The 23,094-nt window shown below is 38.8% G+C and overlaps 1 protein-coding gene across 3 annotated transcripts in view; it reads right to left on the reverse strand.

Moving 5' to 3' along the window:
• The window catches only part of LOC125454261 (extended synaptotagmin-3-like), a 141,299-nt gene extending 121,279 nt beyond the window's left edge, over positions 1-20,020 (reverse strand). For 2 of the 3 annotated variants that reach the window (XM_048534853.2, XM_048534854.2), the window contains exons 1-2: positions 19,164-19,944; positions 2,872-2,913 (exon numbers count right to left, since the gene is read on the reverse strand). In XM_048534853.2, the coding sequence (XP_048390810.2) occupies positions 2,872-2,913; positions 19,164-19,532 (411 nt within the window). In that variant the 5' untranslated portion in view covers positions 19,533-19,944. Of the gene's footprint in view, positions 1-2,871; positions 2,914-19,163; positions 19,945-20,003 lie in introns of those variants that run through there. The other variant, XM_048534852.2, reaches the window with a different exon arrangement.
• Positions 20,021-23,094: the final 3,074 nt, after the last annotated feature.

Below are 23,094 nucleotides of genomic sequence, written 5' to 3' on the forward strand. Positions count from 1 at the left end.
GTGAGGAAGAATAGTATGTTTAATCAGATAGAACATGTTTGGCATTTATGAGATCAGGACCAAGAGATTATTGACAGAAAGTGTGAAGAGACTGTACGGTGACTGGGATCTCATGGGAAGACAATCTGGCAAGGAGAGGTCAGAGTTTTGAATTAGATTTTGGACTGTATTTTTGGGAGGAGGATTTTGACTGTTGGTGTGACATCATGAAGATCTGAAATCTCCTTGCCCCCATAGGACGTAGAACATAAAACTGTACAGCACAGTACAGGGCCTTCAGCCCACTATTTTGTCCTGATATTTTACCCTAAACCTATCTAACCTCCACCCATACTTTGTACCATCCTCCATATGGCTATCTAATAGGTGCTTAAATGCCCCTAATGAGGTCGACTCCGCTACCCTCTCCGGCATTGCATTCCACGCCCCCATCACTCTCCTGAGTAAAGAACCTACCCCTGATGTCTGCCCTATATCCACCTCCACTCACTTTAAAACTATGTCCCCTATGATAGCTACTTCCACCTTAGTGAACAGCCAGAGATGACTTCCTATCTATACCTCTGATCATTTTGTACACCTCTAACAAGTCACTTTTCATCCTTTGTCATTCTAAAGAGAAAAACCCTCGCTCTCTCAACCTTCCCTCCATTCCAGACAACATCCTGGTAAATCTCCTCTGCACCTTTTCCAATGCTTCCACATCTTCTCTGTAATGAGGCAACCAGAACTGGTCATGATACTCCAGATGTGGCCAAACCAGGCTTTTGTGTAGCTGGGGCATAACTTCACGGCTCTTGAACTCAATCCCTCTAATGAGAGCACACCATATGCCTTCTTAACAACTCTATCCACCTGGGTGGCAGCTTTCAGGGAACTGTGAACGTGAACCCAGAGATCCCTCTGCTCCTCCACACTGCCAAGAATCTTTCTGTTAACCCTTTATTCTGCTTTCAGATTTGTCCTTACAAAATGAATCACCTCACACTTTTCAGAGTTAAACTCCATCTGCCACTTCTCAGCCCAGCTCTGCATCCTATCAATCTCCCTTTGTACCCTAGAACTCTATCCACCTTTGTATCATCTGCAAACTTACTAATCCACCCTTCCACTCCTACAACCACAAATTTTACAAAAATCACAAATAGAAGAGGACCCAGAACAGATTCTTGTGGTACACCACTTAAAACTGAGCACCATGTTGAATACTTCCTGTAAACTGCCACCCTTTGTCTTCTAAAGAGTCAGACAATTCTGAATACAATCTGCTACATTTCCCCCTTACCCAAGCCTCCTTACTTTCTGCATGAGCCTACCATGGGGAACCTTATCAAATGCCGTACTTAAATCCAGGTATACCACATCCACTGCTCTACCTTCATCCTGGAACTCTGCCTCCACGCCTGTTGAAATGTATTTACTGGTATATTACAGCAGAAACAATACCTTTACTGTACATTACCAATAACAGTTCTTAATCTGCTAGAATTCACGTTAGGATTCTATTATCTAGATGAGGATACAGGTATGATTGTACTCTGAGGAAGCATCACACTGGACCTAAATCGTTAACCGTGTTTTCCCCTCTCCATAAATGCTGCCAGACCTCCTGAGTTTCTCTGGCATTTTCTGCGTTGTTACAGACGTTTCAGCTAATTGATTTCTGGGATCCTGTCTGCCACACACATTATTTTTAAAATGCAACAACCATTGTAAGTAAAACCAATGAAGAACTTTATGTACAATTATGTTAAATGCTCTATATGAAGAACTCCTTAACTTTTCTGTTTAGGCCTATCTCAAGATTGTAGTGACATGAAGACAGACAGCCAAACCACATTAGCCTGTCTACCTCTGTGCATTCACTGCAAAGTAAAATTAAAACCTTGAAAGACCCTAAAAAACTGACCCCAAATGGTCCTAACCAGACTTCCAAATAACCAATCCCAAACTCTGTTAATGGGGCCCCGTGTTGAGAACCAGGCTTCCAGAAATTCCCTTACCTGTTCACTTATCCTAATATGGTCACTTTGTCCCAGTCAAACTGATGCCCCTCATTGTCTGTGTGTACTGAGACAAGTGAATATTGGTCATGTCTTTTTGCTGCCAGCTGGTGTTCATGTATCGTGGTCATAAGTTTCTTCTGTTTGTCCAATGTAATGTCAATTGTACTTGCTCTATGGTATTCTGTTTATCACGTTGGTCTTGTTAACTAAGTATGGGCTCTTTAGCCTTTGATAACATTTGGCGCAGTGTTGCTATGGATTTGTGTGCAATCATGATCTTGTGTGGTCTTACAAGTTTGGTAGTGAGGAAGCATGGGACTCAACATGAGAATCCATTAACACAGAAATATACTCCATATACAGACCATTGCTAGAACAACAGAACCAGACACGACAAGACCATCACACCAGAGGATCACAAATCCCAGTAGGAAGCAGAGCACAAACACTTTGATTAGAGGTCACGCTTTTGATGTTGCCCAGAAGGGTAACAAAACATCTACACACCAGAGAACAACCAGCTCAGCAAGCTAACAACTGCATCGACAACCTGAGCTCCAAATTTTCACTAAGTGCGTAAATGTGGGTTGTATGCCCTTGAAGTTTGAGGAAAAGTCTAATTAAATGCTTTCAAAATTATTAATTTGGGTTATACTGAGAAATTATTTCCTGTAGTGTCAAATCCATTCATCTTAAAATTACCGCTAAACCATTTAGGAGTAAAATAGCATTATATTTAAGACCAAAAATATGCAAAGTAATAGGGACAACAAATCCCACTGCAAACCATTTTCTGAAAAGCTGAGCCTCAGTCTCAAACACAGAACTTGGAAAACAATTATATCTCAAGTGTTAATCTGCTTACCCTGTTCAACCATTCAACTCTTTCAATATCTGGAAAATGAACCTAAAGGAGGAAGAACAAAAAAAACATATAAATAAGCTGACATGTCAGAGAAATAAAGGTAGAATCAACTTTGAAATATACTTTAGTGATATTCCAGTGTGCACCTATGTCCAGATTCTTAGTCATTCCTCCCCCTCGATTTCTCCCTCACAAGTGATCTATATTCTTATTCCAGCCAAGACTGCATGGCTGAATGACTTTTTACTGACTGTTGGTATCCATGAAGTTAGTACATTTGGCAATAGTATCCCTGAAAACATTGGTTTTTGTTCATACCTAATAATCAAGTTGAAATAAATTTCAGAGTTAAATCCCCACAGACACCCACCTTCTCTCAAATGCTACCCTTCCGGGCTATAGGCCTGATTTTGTCGGAGTTTTCTCTAATCCATAGATCTTTAAAAGTATCAGGTTAGGCCTGGATGCAGAATTCCCATTCCAATTTTTGTCCTATCCAAGTTGTGTTGACAGAAGAACAGATGGGAATAGATGCGTAGATAAGCTTAAATGAGGTGGGACCATTTGAATTGAATGGTGATTTCAAACAGACCATTTTGGCTGTTGCAACATCGTTTACCCACAGTTAATGGATATAAAATGCTTGTGAAGGTCAGATAAGGTCTACTACAGAGTGAAAATCTGACATTTTTAAAGCAATTCACTAAATACTGAAATGAGACAGCAGCTATCGGTGAAAGGTTCTTTTTAAACATGAACTATTTGATTGACGGACCATATGGTGCATAATTGGGGGGGCAGCGGGGAGAAATATTGGCACTTGCTGTTGCAGTTTCAGTTGGGCAAATATCAGCAAAGAATTTAAGGATATTGGTATGAATGTCAGGCCAAAGTTCAAAGGCTGTAATTATTTTAGCCGGGGGAGTTCACAAATTTATTCTCAACTTGAAAAGGTTGCTAAAAGATTAGTGGTCTTTAATGTGGATCTGATTTCTTACATTAAGCATGAGTAATTTGAGGAGATTTGAAAACTTTGATCTGAAATCATGACAGCTTTTTCCACCATTAAATGTGCATAAGTGAGAATTATATTTCCTTATTAGAGGTGTAGGCCACCTACATGTGCCTCCTGCCTCTAACCCATCCTGTTCCCTGGAGAAAGAATTGCCAAATATTGGTGCACCTCCTACTGAGATGGATTGTTGATAGCAAAATTCCACTCCAACACTTTAGCAGAGAATAACTTCAATCATGCACAAGTGTTCGCAGATTTGATTAGACTGGGCCACATTTAACCATATCACACGAGTTGAATTTTCATGCAAGTAAGGAAACACTTTTTGGGATACGATTGGTATTTTTTCTGATTTCCTTCTACAATCCCAACCTAAAGCCATTTTTGTGTGGCCTTTTTATGGGTCAGAAATGCTAGCCTACCCCTGGAGGTCTGGTTTCCCATTTAAAACTGGGTTCATAAAGCAGATTTCCTTTCACACAATTTTCACCAAATGTTGTCAGCAAGCTGGGTTCGAAGGTTTGTGGAAAAAAAAAATAAAAAGCCTGGTGACAGGTCTGGAAATATGAAAATTTTATTTTAGAAAGCAATTTTATACTTTTAATAATCACTCTCAGGTGTTATATTGCAGTACAAATGTGTTCCTAACACAATTATCCATCACAGGGTCTGTCCTGCAAAGTTACACTCACATCGATCAACTTTGTACATTCAAAATGGCCTTTCCAATACAGCAAGACCAAACGGCATTGAAAGTTGTTCCAAAATGTCCTGTCTACCTTGTATTGAGATTTGTTCTATTTTGCTTTAAATAGGATGATTAAAATTAAAATTATGCTCAAATCTTGTGATCTGCCTCAGAATCCTATTATACAGCAAACAAGCAACAAAGTTACTTTGCATTTTTTGCCTTATCTTCATTCCTACAGAACTTCAATACTGGGATCCTTGCAGAGAACAGCATAGAGAATAAAAAAAAGTCAGTCATTCTCTTTTTCACAGCAGTAGCTGTTGTATTTTGGTGACGGTTGATAGCGTAAACTACTTTGAGATGCAATGGAATACATTTAAATGTGTAACATTTGTGGGTGAAGGAGAGGGAGCAAGAGCTCAGTGTACAGTTACTCAAGAATTAGAACTGGTTTTTAATGCATCCAATATTGCTAATGATAACTAACCAGCTAAGGGAGTCAGAACTGCCCAAGCTCTCGAATTCTAACTCAGAGCTGGAGACATTTTCAGAGGATCCAGACACAATGATTGGCAATCAGAAACTTAAGCTTCCTGACCAATTCTCACATAGTTGCTGAATTAGGACTTTGAATGGGTCCTGTAGTACATCACATGGGGTACATTTGGTTTCTGACCATCCAGATACTGAAAGACCTGGGCATTGGCTTTTGGCACGAGTCGGGGGTGGGGTGCGAAAGAGTGGTGGAAGACCCTAACCGCTTATTTCCTTACATTGACTAACACACACTGCGCTTTGAAATTGAAATGACCATATTCCGATCTTTGCTTCCTCAAATGTCAATAGTTGGGCAGCTGTTGCCTTTTGGAATGTTGGATTGAGGTTCAATTTCTAACGGGTTTCACTGCAGCAGATGTTACATTCATTTGTGAAAATATGTTGGTTTGGAAGTGCAGAAAATTGTCCTTTTGATCTGGTCTGTTGACAAAAACTAATTAAAATTATAGATGTTGTTTCTGAAATGCATTTCAGAATATATATTTTCTCAGCATCCTTGTTAAGGAAGTTATTAAAGTGATATGTTCATTTTCTCTGGGAATGTAATGTACTTTTATCCCCCCCATTGGTATCAGATCGAGAGGTGTAGGTAGTAATCAGTGGATGAGCGGTTAGGATCTCTAGGTATATAGTTGGCATCAGGTGATACACAAGATCCAAAAATTAGTAGAGGACACATGGCCATATAGAATGGCATGGGTGATTGCAGGGGGTATGAACTGGCATGGAGTCGGGAAGTGAGGTGTAATGTTTTGAACCCTAAAAACACCCCCTTTCTCACATGTGAAACCCCTCATGGATCAGGCGTGCAGTTTGTGAGCCACAAAAAAATTGTGCAGATCAGCATTTTTGCAAACACAACAATATTCAAACTGATGTTTCTGACTAATTATAATCACTGCAATCAATCATTTTTTCCTGCCTTCTTCTGCTATTCACCTGTAAACGCTCAAAAGAGAGGCTGCCTATTTTTCAGGAACGAATGAAATTGTCAAACTAAAGCAGAGGACAAAAGTGTTTAGTCTGTGTAATTCCTGAAAAATCAATAAAGATCTGTGGGGAAAAATAATGAATTAGAATTGTCCAGAACGCTTTGGCATAATTATGATCAAAGTGTGAGACTTTGGGCATTTTATTTGAGGAATCTTGTGCTGCATCCAACAATATACCTGCTGAAACCCTACATCAATTATTCATATAGCTCCATCCTTGTGCAAAATGTACATTCATATGACATTTACTGAATTTATTCAAACAGTGGCGCAGATTTTGAGACTGTAATGATTACAAATCTGCCAGCATTTATGATCATTATTCCTTTTAAAAAAAAAACTGGCATTTTTATTCTTGAATGTGGAAATCCAGATGTTGCTGCCAGTAATTCTACTCTTCTCCAGAGAATGGAGCTTTGAATTCCAGCCTTCAAGTCACTCAACTAACATGAACTTGTCCTCTTACACTATTTATCTCTTTGTAGAAAACAAAAGTCACATTGTTGAAGGCAGCACAGCCTTCTTTGTAATGGTATCATAAGTTCAAGCTTACTGAATAGCGTGACTGATCCTGAAAAGCTAATTTTCAACTTGCTGCATTCAAATTTCTCAGTAATAAAATAATTCACATTAAGAGATTTTCTAACAAGGTTCGGCATTTCAAGATTCCATTTTAATCCCATGTGCATATCCATTTTCTTTATGTTAAATTTTACAGAGAACTAAATGAAGTTTAAAACATGTACTTTACTTGCAGTTAGCTGTCTGCAAAAATATTTCAGAAAGGTGACTAGTTACTTAACCCGCTAATGGCATCACCGTTGGCTGGCTGTAAGGACGGGCATCCAGTTTGTTAGATTTAAACTCATACTGTGATTTAATTTCCTGTGGCTGGGATGTTTCCAATTTTGGTCGGCAGTTTTATTTGAAGTCAGTGCTAAGTTATGTCACTTCATTGCTGTAGAAAATCTAAAACTTGTATTGGTTTAGCATTATGTCTCATAACTGATTTGTCATCTGGGTCAGTAAAAATTGAATTTCTGGAGTTTGAAAGCAATTCCCTGCATTGTTTAAAACAAATATTTGTTGGTTAAATATAATACTAACTCCAAAATTACTAATCTCCATACAGTTGCAACTCCACCGATTCAGCCTTTTCGACGGCAATAGCCTAGTTTGTGAAGTTGGAAAATGGAACAGAATGGGCAAAAAGGGATAGACAGTGAAGTCCTTCAGTCAGAGAAAGCAGCCAAGTAACAACTGCCCCTAAATCTGGCGTAAACTGAGTACAGATATACATTCTGATTTAGGCAAGTGACATAGTGTAGACATCTTATTTTTGGCATAAATTTGATTGGCAAGATCAGTAGGGACTATTCAAATTTTACACTATTTCTTCAAAGTGCAGTCTATGGTCAATATTAGCTTGAAATAACCAATGTCATATCTATACTGTCTTGATGTGAATCCCCCAGCATAAACAAGGCATCCAAGTTTAACAGGCAAAATTATAAAGGTCACATAGTGTAATAGGTTAGTATACAACAGCATAATGGTGTCTCTGGGCAGGGTTTCTTGGGGAACACATCATTGTGAATCACCAATTCAGCCTCATACACATTTAATACTCCAAGGAGCAGGAACTGATAGCAGCCAGGGCTTTGGCCCCTCACTCAATCCAACCGGCCAGCACGTCTACAGTCTCGGGTCTTACACCATCAATGCTTAGGACTGAGACTATAGTGGGGGTTTCCTGACAGGGAGGGGAGAAGAGTCCTGGGGTCTTAGAAGGGAGCTCAAACATAAAAAGGGACTGCCCATGGGATGCTGTACAAGAGGGTAGATTCCCAACGTTGATTGGAGTCCTTTAAATTCTTCAATTTCTGCAAGAGAAAGTGGGGAAAAACTAGCAGGCTTTCCTCCTGAACCTGAATTCCTGCTAACCACACCAGATCTCCCCTGCACCTTGTAAAATTGTAAGTAAATTATTGGCAAGCTGTTTCATTGTTACTTGGGATGAATTCATTTGATATTTCTGGCATCCGTAACATTTTGTTTTTAAATGAATTGACCACATTGCCCGACTTAATGTAAGCTTCTGTAAACAAAAATATTGGACATTGCAAGAACATGCAGTATTTATAGCTGTAGAATAGACTATTTGTCTACAATTGAATTGCTTAATTAAATTTTAATTTGAGCACATTTCACATTTGTATTGTTCATATCATATTTATAGTGAATACCCGAGTAGACCACGTAGTTTGAACAAAACTAAGCAGTTCTTCTGAACATGGTATATTGTTTTCACTGCATTTACATTAATGTTTTAATGTCTAGATTACAATTAATACTTTACATTTTTGTGAATGTAAGTGACAATACTTAAATGTTGTGTGTTCATAAATTTAGAGAAGTGTTTTTTTAAAATATTCATGTAGTTTACAAATTTTTAAATATGTTCAAACAACATAATTGTAGCTTATTTCCAATAATGGCATCCAGCTTGTACTAATATTTCAGGAACAAAAAAGTTTCTACTTTTTGTGTTTTGCATAAAATATGATTTTTATGCATCACATATAAATTAGAGGCTGTTTCTTCACAATGTGACAGTGTATTTTTCAATTGCATTGTCATTTTGTTGCATGTGTGGCTGTGAACCACAAGTTCTGAAGAACAGTCATATCAGACTTGAAACATCAACTAAAAACCAAAAGAACTGCGGATGCTGTAAATCAGGAATAAAAACGAAGTTGCTGGCAAAGCTCAGCAGGTATGGCAGCGTCTGTGAAGGAGAAAACAGAGTTAACATTTTGGTTCTTCAGAGGAAGGGTCAACAGACCAGAAAACGTTAATTCTGTTTTCTCCTTCGCAGACACTGCCAGACCTGCTGAGCTTCCTCAGCAATCACTTTTATTTCAAATCAATTGACTGACTGTTGGTCCTTCTTTACATTACAACACACACCTGCTTAAATACAAATAAATTCTACTCCAATCGAAGATAACTGTACTATGTACTCAATAATAATCGGCTGCTGGGGAAAAGGGAAAAATAACGAGTGGTGACAGAATTTCATGCTTGCCTACTTTCTGCTTTAGAAAACTTGTGCCAACCATCAGGGTAGAGTACAATTACATTTTACTTGAGTAATCTCAGAGATGTTACTGACAAGTGAACATTTTATCCAAGAAAAACATTAAAATGTACAAACTTTGAAAGATCCCTAGCCTTTGGAATGCTTTCTAACGTGGTCAAACCATACAAAAAAACTTTGTCAGAATTAAGGCAGTAAAATACAATTGTTACGTAACAAACAGATAAAATGAATGAATTGTGGATGGTGCACCAAAGCTTGGAGAAAACCCAAAACAGTGAAATATGTAAGTTCACTAAACAAATATTCAAATCCTTTATCAATTATTCTACTTAATCCATGTGATACTAGATATGAATAGAAAGTTTCCTGGGCCAGAAGGTCGAGGTTGAAGCGCCACCTAAGAAAGAATGGGCATTGGGGTGTGTTGTAACTCTCCCTACCCAACAAGTTGACAAAAGGAATAAAGATTTCCCTGACTGACGGGCACTGGGAACCTGTGATGTATCTGCTGATGCACCTACACAGGGTGATTTGGACTTGTTCCCCACTTATTTTTGAGGGGTGGAAAAGTACTAAGATTATTAAGAAATGGGGATTCAGCATGTAAACATTTAGAATAATACATGGTTAATATCAGAGACTTTGCCCCATTGTAGGGACTTTTCGCCATCTGGCCAGGAGTTTGCAAAACCAGTGACATGGGATCTGAAAGAGAGCTCCGAGTGCCACCATCACTAATGGATAGAAGGCAATGAAAGGCTCACTTGTTTGGATATACATGTATGTTAAGCTTATAAATTTGTTTCACATTAAACTGCATGTCTTCTTGTATTAATTTCAGTCAGACCTTAAATGAGTCCATTAGGTACTTTCAGCCTAATGCACTTCAAATTACAAATTCAGGAAAATATTGAGGTGGTGAGGCTACCTTCTCTTTTCTCTCCCACACTGTTGTGAAATACTACACAGATTCAATGAATGGGGCAAAAAAAGTGCCCAAAATCTGAGCAATACATTTATGACATGAGACTCTCTAATAAACACACAGCTTGGAAACATGACTTTAGTATTCCAAAAAAAATCTTAACTTTAAATTTTAAATTTGGGAGAAACATTTTATTGCTTCAGGAGAGATAACGGGAGCTGCAGATGCTGGAGAATCCGAGATAACAAAGTGTGGAGCTGGATGAACACAGCAGGCCAAGCAGCATCTCAGGAGCACAAAAGCTGATGTTTCAGGCCTAGCCCATTCATCAAAAATGGGGGAGAGGGAAGAGGGTTCTGAAATATATTTCTGATGAAGGGTGTGGGCCCGAAACGTCAGCTTTTGTGCTCCTAATATGCTGCTTGGCCTGCTGTGTTCCTCCAGCGCACATTGTTATCTTGGTTTCTCCAGCATCTGCAGGTTCTATTATCTCTGATACAGTCTTAACCTCACTGTGAAGCCTTTTCTAGGGATGCTTAACTTTAAGAAGTTACCCTCCTCCCTCCGGACAAACCTCAGGGGATCTATCTCCCACTGCAACTCTCTCAAATCTCTTTCGCCTTGAAACTGCTATCCGCCTCCCCTTCTTTCCCTATTTATTTCAGAACCCTGTCCCCCTCCCCCATTTCTGAAGAAGGGTCTAGGCCCAAAATGTCAGCTTTCCTGCTTGGCCTGCTCTGTTCATCCAGCTCTATATCTTGTTATCTCTGATTCTCCAACATTTGCAGTTCCTATTATCTCAAACAAATTTAACCCTACTGCGAAGCCTATTCTAAGGATGCCTACTCTGAAGAAGTTACCCTCCTTCCTCCGGAAAAACCTCAGTGGATCTCTCTCCCACTGCAACTCTCGTAATCTGCGCAACCATGTCCTGAAGCAAACCAGGTACTACAGCCAAGTCACCTTCCTTAGTACCTGCCTACGGAACGAGACATCCCCGTTGAGCTACAGTCCACATTCAAGCCTTCCCAATTTGGCCCCAACCGTGACAAACGTCCACATTCAGAACATTGCGATCCTTCAGAAGGGTTTCTCCCTGTGACTCCTGAAACAGGCACACAGCAATGCGCCGGCATCTCCTGGCACTACAATCAAGCCTACCCCACCTCAGAGCTTCCCTCTCCTGTTTTTCACCCTTCGTAGGATCCACCTGAACTCACAATTCTAGTCAGCTTTATTGGAGTCATATTTGCCCGATGGAAACAATCCTAAATACCTGCTTGCAACTCTTGACAGTCAGAGGTAGAAGCAAAGGACAGGGAGGGAAATATTACAATAGGACAGTGATGAAAAGTAACTCCTGAAACCAACAGATTTTGTACTTAAGAAATTTCATGTTACAGGAAACCATTTTGCAAAGTTTGAGATTTGTACTCTCAGAAAGGAAAGAAGGCACTGCTTGTTTCCTTCACCACAGCAACACCAAAATGGACTTTGATATACAGGTAATCAAAAAACAAAAAGTTCCTCAGGCCATTGTTTAGCAATCTTCATTTGGATTCATTCCAGTTGACAATTTACTAGGGGAAAAAAAAGGGACATGAAAATAATGAGACTGCATTGCTGATATTTTCAAGAATATTCAGCCAGTTGAGAACTGAACGTGTTGTACCGTAAACATCTGAGGAATGTTCTAAGTGTACCCTAGTGAAACCCAAAAATCAATCAGGAATTATTCAACTTAAATTTACCTCAAAAAAAACAAACACTCAATTTGGATATTTTCCCACCCTTGTTATTTAGAAAATTTAAGTATCATTTATGTTTTTGATTACAGATTTCAGTTCAGTTCTTACCCAACTTTGTTATTAATGTAAACAGTTTTGTGTGTAATTTTGCATATTTAGTCATAAAAACACTTAAAAAGGTCTAATAACTAGCTCAGATTAAGAGTTGATTCTCCCATTTTAAACTAACAGACTAAGCAAGGGAATTAAGATAGCGAATACAAATATGCACTCAGGCATAAGCATTCTCTTTACACACTGCCTTCACTCAATCTTTAACTATAACACGTAACAGCAAAGTATAAAATAGGAAAGAAAACAACTTTTGCAGTATTCTGCATTGTAATCGCATTCCTTATATAATACATTAAATGCTGTATTTCTGAATGTTTTTACTTTATGCAATTCTCAATATGGTCAAGTGATTGGAACTCAATTAAGTGATCAAAACAACACAAAGAACCTCTGCTATTATAGGCCAACTCACTGAATATGCCACGATTATCTTCAGAACAATCCAGTAAAAAAAAGGGTCAAGCCACACAGCTATAGTTGACCTATAAATAATAAATCTTTCAATAATTGACAATTTACTATACTTCATATTATGTTCAATATTAGGCAGAATCCAACATACGCTGAAAATTAAAAGCTGAAGTTTCACTTGTTCACTTTGCAAGTGAGAGCAAAGGAACAAAATACTATTTAAGTAGGAAGGAAAGAAAAAGAAAGATGCAACACAAAGGGACTTAGGGGTCCTTGAATGAAACACAAAGCTAGCACACAGGTGCAGCAGGTAATCAGGAAGTTGAGTGAAAGTTAACCCTTACTTCAGGTGACTTGCAGTAGAAGAGTAGAGAATTTGTACTACAAAGGCCTGGTGTACTGCAGTACTGACAGCAGTTTTGGTACAAAACGACAAAACGTCCCAGTCATGAACCACTTCAACTCTCCCTCCCACTCCCTGGACAACATGTCCATCCTGGGCCTCCTCCTGTGTCACAACGATGCCACCCAAAAACTAGAGGAACAGCACCTCATTCTTCCTTGGAACCCTACAACCCAACGTGAAGTTTATGAGCTTCAAAATCTCCCCACCCGACCCCATCCCAAGGCCAGTCCCTGCTTCCTTGACTTGTCCATCATCTCTCCCACCTCACTGGCCAACACCCACCCCCACTTCCAGCCTACACTCACCCACTAGCTTCATCCCTGCCTCCTCGACCTGTCTGTTTTCTCTCCACCTACCTGCTCCACTATCCACCTATCATCACCTCCCCACCTCTATTTATTTCAGGGTCCCTTTACCCTCCACCATCTCTAAAGAAGGGTCCAGACCTGAAACATCAGCTTTCCTGCTCCTCCGATGCTGCCTAGCCTGCTGTGTTCATCCAGCTTCTCATCTTGTTATCTCAGACTCCAGTATCAGCAATTTCTACTATCAAATTGTTAAACAGGTTGTGACTCTATTCCCTGGAGTTTAGGAGAATAAGACAATCCCACTGAACCATATAGAATAATTACTCAGATGATATTTCACCTCATGGGAGAGTCTAGGAACAGTAAGCATAGTCTCAGAATTAAGGGGCACCAGTTTAAGACTTCAATGAGGAGGAATTTCTTCTCCAGAGAGTGTCAAATGTCTTTGGAAATCTAACAGAGAACTGCAGAGGCAAAGTCCTTGTGTATATTTAAGGCTGAGAATAGATAGATTCTTGATTAGTAGGACAACAAAGGGCAGGAGAATGGATGTGAGGAATTTTGAATCAGCCACGATCCTACTGAATCCTACAGTAGGCTCAGGGGCCGAATGGCCTATTCCTGTTTCTATTTCTTATGGTTTTCTTATGTGGCAAAAAAAAACTTAGTTAATCACATCATTAAACTAAGCAGAATGCTTTGCTGGCTAATGGGTTATAAAGTAACTTCTACAACAAACAAGACAACCAGGTGTAGTATTCCATATACTTCAAAGGTGTATGAAGATGAATATTCATTTCTTTTAATTATGAAGACTGAAATATAGACTGCCTGTGTAATTGGCTATTTTGTCCATCACAAATTGGTCATTATTTTCTACAATTATATTAAAGTTGTTTGAAATCAAGAAATATATTACAAATATCTGTTGTTTTGAATTCTGATAGAAAGTTTTTGAAAATAAGACTTAATGTTTGATCTGATGCTAACTAACCTACTGCATTTCAGCATTTTCTGCTTTCAAATTTTGTGCCTGCATTTTTGCTTCTTATTTATTCCTTTGTCTGTCTGAAATAGTTATTATCTCCACTTTTTCAGAGAAACAGGAATCAAAACTATGTAGTGTTACTAGAGTAAGGAATTTAAACTGAGACATCCAATGAAGTTATAGATGGAGCTATAAAATGGCAACTGCTCACATCCAGCCCTGCAAAAGCACTTCATCCAGTATTATACACCTCCCTTGCCATTAATTCTGAAAAAAATTCTCTTCAGATGCTTATCCAATTACTTTCTGAAAATGTTGACTGAATTTGCCTGACTACACTGAGTCCATTTGAGATTCTCCTCTCATCTTTCCTTGCTCTCAGCTTTTGTACATTACAATGGTAATGTTGCTAGTTGATGATTCTTTAAACCAATTGTCTTCTTTGGATTTGGTGCATAGGATTTAAAGCTAGATGCCTTTTATACTGCTAATCCTACCTTATTTATCTGTGCTGCAGATTGGCATTGATACATACTGACTTGCTTGGAGTAATGGATGTGATATTTTTTGGCTTAGAAGTGCTAGAATGAGATTTGACCCTAGAGACTTCAAGCTCACAGCGGGGACAGCTGACAGAGTTCTACTTCCTCCAGATCCTAATCATTCATTATGTGAAAACATTCATTGTGAATTGACATCCTTTCATTTTGACCATTCTGTCACAGCAACCAGTTTCTCTTCACAACTTTGAACAACACTCTCAAATACCTGTCAATCTTCTTTTCTCTAGGGTGAACAACACAGTTTCTCTCAGCCTTTCTCGAAACACAAATGCCTCATTCTTGGAACTGTTCTTGTAAATCATTTTTGCACTTTGTCACTTAATTAGGCAATCTTCCTAAAGTGTAGTGTGGAGAACTGAACACACTGCCCAAGTTGAGACTGCGAGGGGAAATGGTGGCTGCAGTTAGAGTTACAATATTTAAAAGACTTTTGGACAGGCACATGAACATGGAAGGTTGAGACAGAGATGGGCCAAATGCAGACAAGTGGGATTAGTTTAGTTTGGGAAACTTGGTCAGCATGGACAAGTTGGACCAAAAGGGTCTGTTTCCCTGCTGTATGATCCTATAGTTCTGAACCAATACGTTTTGTGAATGTTTGTCATAACTTTCCTTCTTCTGTACTCAATGCCTCAATTTATAAAGTCCAAGATTCTGCAGGACCTTTAACCATTTTCATAATATGTCCTGCCATCTAAGTTGGGTATTCCTGGATCACTCTGCTTTTGTGCCCCCTTTAGAATTGTGTCCTTTAGTTCGCATTACCTCTCCTCAATCTTGCTACCTAAATGCATCACTTTATATTTACCTTCATAACATTTCAGTTCCCATATGTCCACCTATCCTACATTCTCCAAAGTAATCTACTCTTCAGTCCACTATGTTACCACGCTTTACACTGACTGCAAATTTTGAAACTGTTCTGAGTTTTGACGTTGAGTTCTGAAGAAGGATCACCAATCCAAAACATTAACTCTGCTTTTTCCACAGGTGCTGCCAGACCTACTGACCTATTCCAGCATTTTGTTTCTGATTTACAACATTCACAGTTCTTAGATTTTGAAATTGTGACTTGTAAAGTCTAGTCATTAATATTACCAAGTAAAGGACCAGTACCAACCTATGGATCCTACTGTATACCAAGACATACTTGCTGGTACACATTCACACCTGTCATTCAGCAAATGTGCTATCAACACTGCCACTGTCTCTGTTCTAAACATTTATAAAATTCTATACTAAAATTAGTACCATAATATTTGTTCTGCATTTACAGGGTGGCACCAGTAAGATATTTGTAATTGCATAGCTGTAAATATTGACTAGAGTTGATTACATTTGTCCTTATTCATATTTTACAGGAAGTCTGATTACCTGGGAAGGTTCTGCAATCAAAGATAACAGTAAGCATGCCAAAAACTGGATCAACTTAATAACTACACTATGAATAAACATAGACCCCTTAAGCTTATTCAACTGTTCAGTTAGCTCATGACTAATTTGCATCTTGAATAGCAACAGCTTATCAAAAATCGATGAAATAAGAGAAAAAGTTATAGAAGAGATGTGAAATAATAGTAAATAATATACAAAACCCTTAAGATCCTTTTCAAATTCATGAAGGTATAAATATTAATAATGATTCAAGAGTTTAGGACATAACCAGTCAGAAAAAGAGCAGTTTTGTATTTACAATTATAGAAACATCCAGAAAAGCTGTAATCTAATATTGGTCATCAAATCCAATTCACTTCAAACAGTTCCAAAGAAGAGCCGGCAGATTTGTAACGTTAACTCAGGTTCTTTCTGCAAGGATGCTTCCAGACCTACTGATTTTCTCCAGCACTCAGTTACTAATTTACCCCATTGCTTCAATACAATGTTCAAGAAATTTGTGTATGTGTTGGCAACTGCATGATTTTATTTGCCATTATCTCAGACAGAATTCTTAAAAGTTCTATATTATTTAAAACCCCACGTTACTTTTTCCTCAATTGCCATAATTTTTAAAACTAAAGTTAGAGTTAATGACACTGACAGGATATTTAAACCATCCAGACATTTTAAAAAGTATTCCAACATCCTCTATCGTGCGCTTGTTTACATGTTGTAGGTTTGACCTCAAAAGAAAGGCAGTAAAGAACCATCAACATGCAACCTATTAGCACAGAACAGTTAACAAAGTGTGAAGCTTGATGAACACAGCAGGCCAAGCAGCATCTTAGGAGCACAAAAGCTGATGTTTCAGGCCTAGGCCCTTGAGTCTTCTCTGATGAAGGGCCTAGGCCTGAAACATCAGCTTCTGTGCTCCTAAGATGCTGTTTGGCCTGCTGTGTTCATCTAGCTCCACACTTTGTTATCCCAGATTCTCCAGCATCTGCAATTCCCATTATCTCTGGCACAGAACAGTTGTTACTGCATGGCACACATTGACGTTTTCTATACTTTAATTATAAGATTAAAATTTTGTGTAGATGAATTCAATAACATAATCAGCTCAAATTATACCTCAGTGCTTTTCTGGAAGTAATCTGCCTAATCGACAATTATGAGGTAGCAACAGGAAGACATTTCAATTGAAATTTAACAACAAGCAGTTCCAATGCTATACAGGGATGTAGAAGTTGTAAATTAATCTGCAAAATGTTTTCTGACTAGCTTTTCTCATGACATAATTGAAGAATTCCACCCCAACAGCTTATCATGTCATGTAACACAAACACCTTAAAGTTATGCCAAAAATGTATTTTTGTTGCTCTGCAGTTTAAAGTGCCCTAGCAATCAGAATAGGTGCTGGTTTTAATGTAATCCTATTCACTCATTTATTTGTTTTCACTAAAGCATAAAAGGTTGTGTATAGCAAAGATAAACATTCCTTGTTGTCAATTTTGCATTAATAAACCAGAAGATTTTATCTAGCTGAGGTGGGCTCAACCAATTATATTGTGCAAACTGCAGAAATTGTCTTGAGGATTTTCACAGACAACTCAGCACCTTGTGGGGCAATTGTTCTCAGCTCTGAATGACTGAAAATAGATGACAATCTCAGTCATGTTGAAGTCACAAGTCTCACTTGCAGTCAGAAATTGTTAATCAATGCAAGCATCTTTGCTTGTTTGGACCGGTTATAGCAAATGTGGGTAAGAAATACAATTACAGCTCCCTGATTTTGGGGGGGGGGGGGGGGGGGGGGAGACGTATTTATAGCATATTCCACAAATAGTCGCTAACTTTCAAACTGGAGACACAGTTGCTCTCCAAGTAAATTTAGCAGGCTATTTAAATTTAAGCAATCAGATAAATAACCAGTTACCTGTCATTTCAAACCAACATATAGGTGCATGTTGTCAAAGATTTCCCTTGGCTTTATTCGTTACAGATGGATCTTTTAGAAAAGGAACTGCACCAGAACTTCCGGGTCCATTTGAAATAACAGGTTCTCTTTTCTAGACTGACAGATTTGCTACATACTTTATAGCCTTTTCTTTCGTTATTTATCACAATCTGTCATTTCAATCCAACATACAGCCGAAGACGACACGATTTTACGGTCAGGTTTTCAGATATTTGACAAACGAACCAGCCGACTTCAGCAGGCATTCTTATTGCGAGGGATAAGAGTGCGGAGCTGGACGAACACAGCAGGCCAGGCTGCAACAGATATTTTTGAAGAGGAGTCCCGACCCGAAACGTCAAATTTCCATCTGCGCTGATGCTGCCTGACCCGCTGTGCTCCTTCAGCTCTACACTTATCTCTGACTCCGGCATCGGCCGTTCTTAACATCTCTTATTGAGATGGAACTTCGATGTCTAATGTCGCAGAATGTAACGATTGGAGGAGCACCCATGTGTCTACAATTTTATTTCAGACACACAGTGCTGGAGAAACTCAGCAAGTCTGGCACCACTTGTGGAGTGAGAAACAGTACGGCATTTCTTTGTAAATCATAACGGATATATTGGTTTTACGTAACGTCTGTTTGCAGTAGATCTTTCTTTAGATTAGACCAGTAAGGAAGTTCTCCTTTAAAAGTTATTATAATAAGTCAAATGGTGACAAATTGCTCAAAAGATGGAGAAACCTGTCGAACTTGGGCAACAGCCGGCCCAGGTCCAATTGCCCAACAGCTTGACAGCATGTGCTGCAGAATTATTCAAACTTCCAGCTCAGGCTGTATAGTTGAACAGACCGAAGGGAGCCAAGGAATTCAGACACCAGAGAGGGAGGGTACGTGCTGGAGTAATAAACAGCTATCAAAAAGTTTTGAAACTACCACCGGGAAACAGCAAGATCCAGAATCGTGTGCTGCCATCTGGTTGCCAAGTAACAATAAATCTAAAATGACAATGATTATAAATTGCGCAGATGAATAAAACAGGTTCCTTGTAGGATACGCCTACATGCACATGAACGCATTGTCTTAAATATCTGATTTGATTTTAATTAGCTTAATCGACGATTATACCCACCCAGGCTGGAAGATCTTGCTTAATCTCATTGGTAATCACAAACTTTTCATCTTCCAACAACTGCAATGCTGTTTGCCAACGTGCAAATTTCCAGCCTCTGTTCCTCTTCCACCAGAACCACACGATCAGCCCGAAGGCGATCCAGGTGAGGCTCAATCCGAAATAGCCAGTCAGGTAGACGGGGAAGAGGTAGCCAAAAGCCTTGGCGAATTGCGTCAGTAGGTCCATCAAACCTGGCACCAGGGGTTTGCCTGAGCTTTCCCTCAGCTCATTGTACAGAACCTCCGAGGACACAGAAGCTCGCCGCTCGGAAAACGAGATGCTCTCTCTCGGTCTGAACCTCTTGCCTTCCGCGGCGGTGGCTGTCATGTTTGCTAGTCGGCTGACTCCAACAGCGCCAGCAGGTTTCTGTCGGGCACACCTTGCTTCCACTTCAAACTTCTCTGATCAAGAAATAAAATAAAACTAAAAAAAACAGCCCTTGCCCTCCCGCACCGCCACTCCTCAGCATATACAAAAGGCGTTCTCAGCCGTCCCAGTCTTGCCTTTAATCCTCCGATCCCTCCTGCGCCGGGAACATGCCTAATTTCTGGTTGGAGTCGCGTTTGAAACACTTTCCAAGCTCCCTCCAACCTTTCATTACCGGGAAAAAGCAAACGTCTGTCTGCGCTCGAAACACGCCCCTCTGCTCAGATATTGTTGGCTCCGCCTCACTCACACTCTCTCTCTCACTGATGCTGGGAAATCTGTTGCTTTACTAACTGTTGTTTATAAAACAGAAACCGAAACCCACATCCGGAATGCAACTCCTCGTATCGAATTAAACATTCGCGTCTTTACTTTAATAGATAGTCAATGTGCATTTGAAGACATCCTTCGTCTTCCTCCTTCAAAAAAAAACCCACACGGGCCGAAAGTAGCGGATCTACCCCTCAATTTTGCTCTAGTCGAATCCAATTCCTACCCAGTCCAGATCATTGACTGGATCAATCAGTGTTAGTGAGTATATTTGCAGATTGGCAGAAACAAGCACGTACCCAGCTGCAAGTCTGAAGTAAACAGCGTGAAATGACTGGTTTTTTAAACACTGAAACCTGACACGTGAAATATAACAAACATACACACTGTAATGGTTTGTTAATATATGTGTGTAAAAACAAGTTCTTGGCGATTGCTTGTCAACACCTGTCATCTAGTGTTTTATTGCGGAGGTGTTTTGGAAGTTTTTTTTTGAAGGGGGTGAGATAGTCATATTGAACAACCAGAGAGTAGGCACTAAAATCAGCTCCCCTATCGAATGATATTACGGGTTTTAATATTCATTCTTTAGATTCAGAGTCATTAGCTAGGCTAGTATTTATTGCCCATCACTAGTTGCCATTGAGACGTTCTCCACTTACTCCATGGCATATGCCTAAAAACATAAGGTATAATAAACAATGCATAATAACTTTCAAGCAATAATTGAAAATTCAAATACCCAATTCATCTTAAAAAAAATCAAGCAATGAATTTTCTTTCATGTAAATTATATCCAAAGCTCACTACCTCTCAATCATGTGTTTAGCTCTGGTTCTGTGGTAGTATTCCTACCTCTGACCCAACAAGGTCTAGGTTCAAACCCCATCTGCTCTACAGGTGTTTAACAACATCTCTGAACAGGTTGATTACAAACATCTCAACTGTCTTGATAGCAAACAGTACTAACCCATTTCTGGCTCAAAGTGAAAAAAAAAGTGTATCATGAGCAAATCAAAGGCATGCTTATTTCTGACATTGAATTTATTATCAAGCAACTTTATATCTTCTAGTAAAAATGGGTTTATATAGGGAGTGACTGAATAAGTTGGAGCTTTTTCCCAGAACATTGAAGGCTGAGGTGTGACCTTATTGAAGTTTATAAAATCATGAGGGGCATGAATAGGGTGAATAGTTTTTTTCCTAGAGTGGGTGAGTCTAAAACTAGAAGGCATGGGTTTAATGTGAGAGGGAAAGTTTTGAAAAGGACATCAAGGGTAACATTTTCATGCAGATGGTGGTGTATGGAATGACCTGCCAGAGGAAGTGGTGGAGGCTGGTACAATTACAATATTTAAAAGGCATCTGGATGGGTATTTGAAGACAAAGGGTTTAGAGGGATATAGGCCAAATTCTGGCAAATGGAACTAGTTCAGATTGAGATGTGTGGTCAGCTTGGATGAGTTGGATCAAAGGGCCTGTTTCTATGCTGTATGCTTCTATAAGTTTGGTTCATGTATTCAAAATAATATTTGCTGATGCTAAGATCAATTTCCAGTGATTATCAAACAGAAGTAAACGATAGCAATCTCTTGTTCTTAACATATATGTCTTTTAGGAACATTGATGTATTTAAGAGGTGAAATATGAGCTCTGAATAGAGATAGGACAACAGTTACTCTACCTTTAATGTTTCCCAATGGCTTGATTTCCACTCTCATTGATGCTGCTACACAATAAAGCTTAATCTAGGGATGAAAATATTTGTGGACAAAATTCAGCTAAGAGAATTTTTTTAAAATTGTTTTTATAAATTAAGTTTTATAAACTTCCAGCTCAGCGAGCAAACTCACATCCAGAACCTCAACCTGAGCTACAAATCTTCTCAAAACTCGCTAAGTTTTATAAAGGGTTTTATAAATTGTAGCTTATCACGGAAAATCGATTGTCTCCTGGTTACATTCTGTCTTCGATTCTTTTTGATCCTGCTTATTGTCTCACATAAAAGGAAAAAAATTATAACACGGAGGGATGACCATTTAGTCCATTGTATTGTAGCCAAAAAAATCCTATCCAGGAAATCTTACTCTCCAAGTTATGATCTGTTGCCTGAAAGGTGATAGCACTTTAAGGCATATATACAATTTTTAAAAAAAATTGACCAGCTTTTCTATAGCTACCAACTTTTCAGGCTGTGAGGTCTGATATCACTTTGGGTAAAAGTATTTCCCCTCAACTCCTTTCTAATCAAGTTACATTAAGCCTAAGCCCTCTGGTTGTTGACTTCTGTGGTAGGCAAAATAGGTCTTCAACTCCATTCTATCTTGACATTTACAGCATTGTGCACCTCAATTCCCTTCAGACTCATTTGTTCCAAAGAAAACAACTTCAGCTTATTATTTTCACATAATTAAAATTTTCATTCCTTGCAACGACCTCCAAAACCTCCTATCATATTGTCTTAAGTGCAATCATATCCATTGTGTGGTGTAGTGACAAGAACTGTATGCAGTATTTTGGCTATTGCTGAACTTTGAGATGTTTAATTTATAACTTTTCTGCTCTTACATTCTCTGCCTTATCTAAGAAGGAAAAACATTCTGTATGTCTTCTTGACTACCTTATGTACTTGTCCTGCTAGCATCAGAGGACGGTCAGCATGTGCTCCGAGGTCCCCCTGTTCCTCTACATTCTTCAGTTTGTTACATTTATTGTGTATTAACTTGTGTTATTTGCTGTCCCCAAATGTATTATCACACGTTTTTTCCAGATGGATTATATTTTCAAAACCTCCACCCATCTAGAAATCTTCAGTTTGCTTCTTCATCATTAAAGACATAAACAATTTTTGTATCATCTGAAAAATTGTTATTCATGCCTTTATATTTAAATCTACATCATTGATGTTTATTAATTCATAAGGGATCAGGTATTGAGTTCTACAGAATGGGGTTGAAAGCTGTCTTTCATTTACATAAAATAACTCAAACCTGAAGCCTTTTTTCTCTTCCCCACGAAGAAGTCCAGCTTTAAGTTAACACCCAAATCTATGTTATAAAGATGGTCGAGATAGGCTGGGATGTCTTTTACTGGAGCATTGGAGATTGAAGAGTGACCTTATAGAAGTTTATAAACTTATTATAGACAGAAATAAGGTGAATAGCAAAAGTCTTTTCCCTATAGTGGGGAAGTT

The sequence above is a fragment of the Stegostoma tigrinum genome, chromosome 7 (genome assembly GCF_030684315.1).
Source record: "Stegostoma tigrinum isolate sSteTig4 chromosome 7, sSteTig4.hap1, whole genome shotgun sequence".
NCBI lineage: Eukaryota > Metazoa > Chordata > Chondrichthyes > Orectolobiformes > Stegostomatidae > Stegostoma > Stegostoma tigrinum.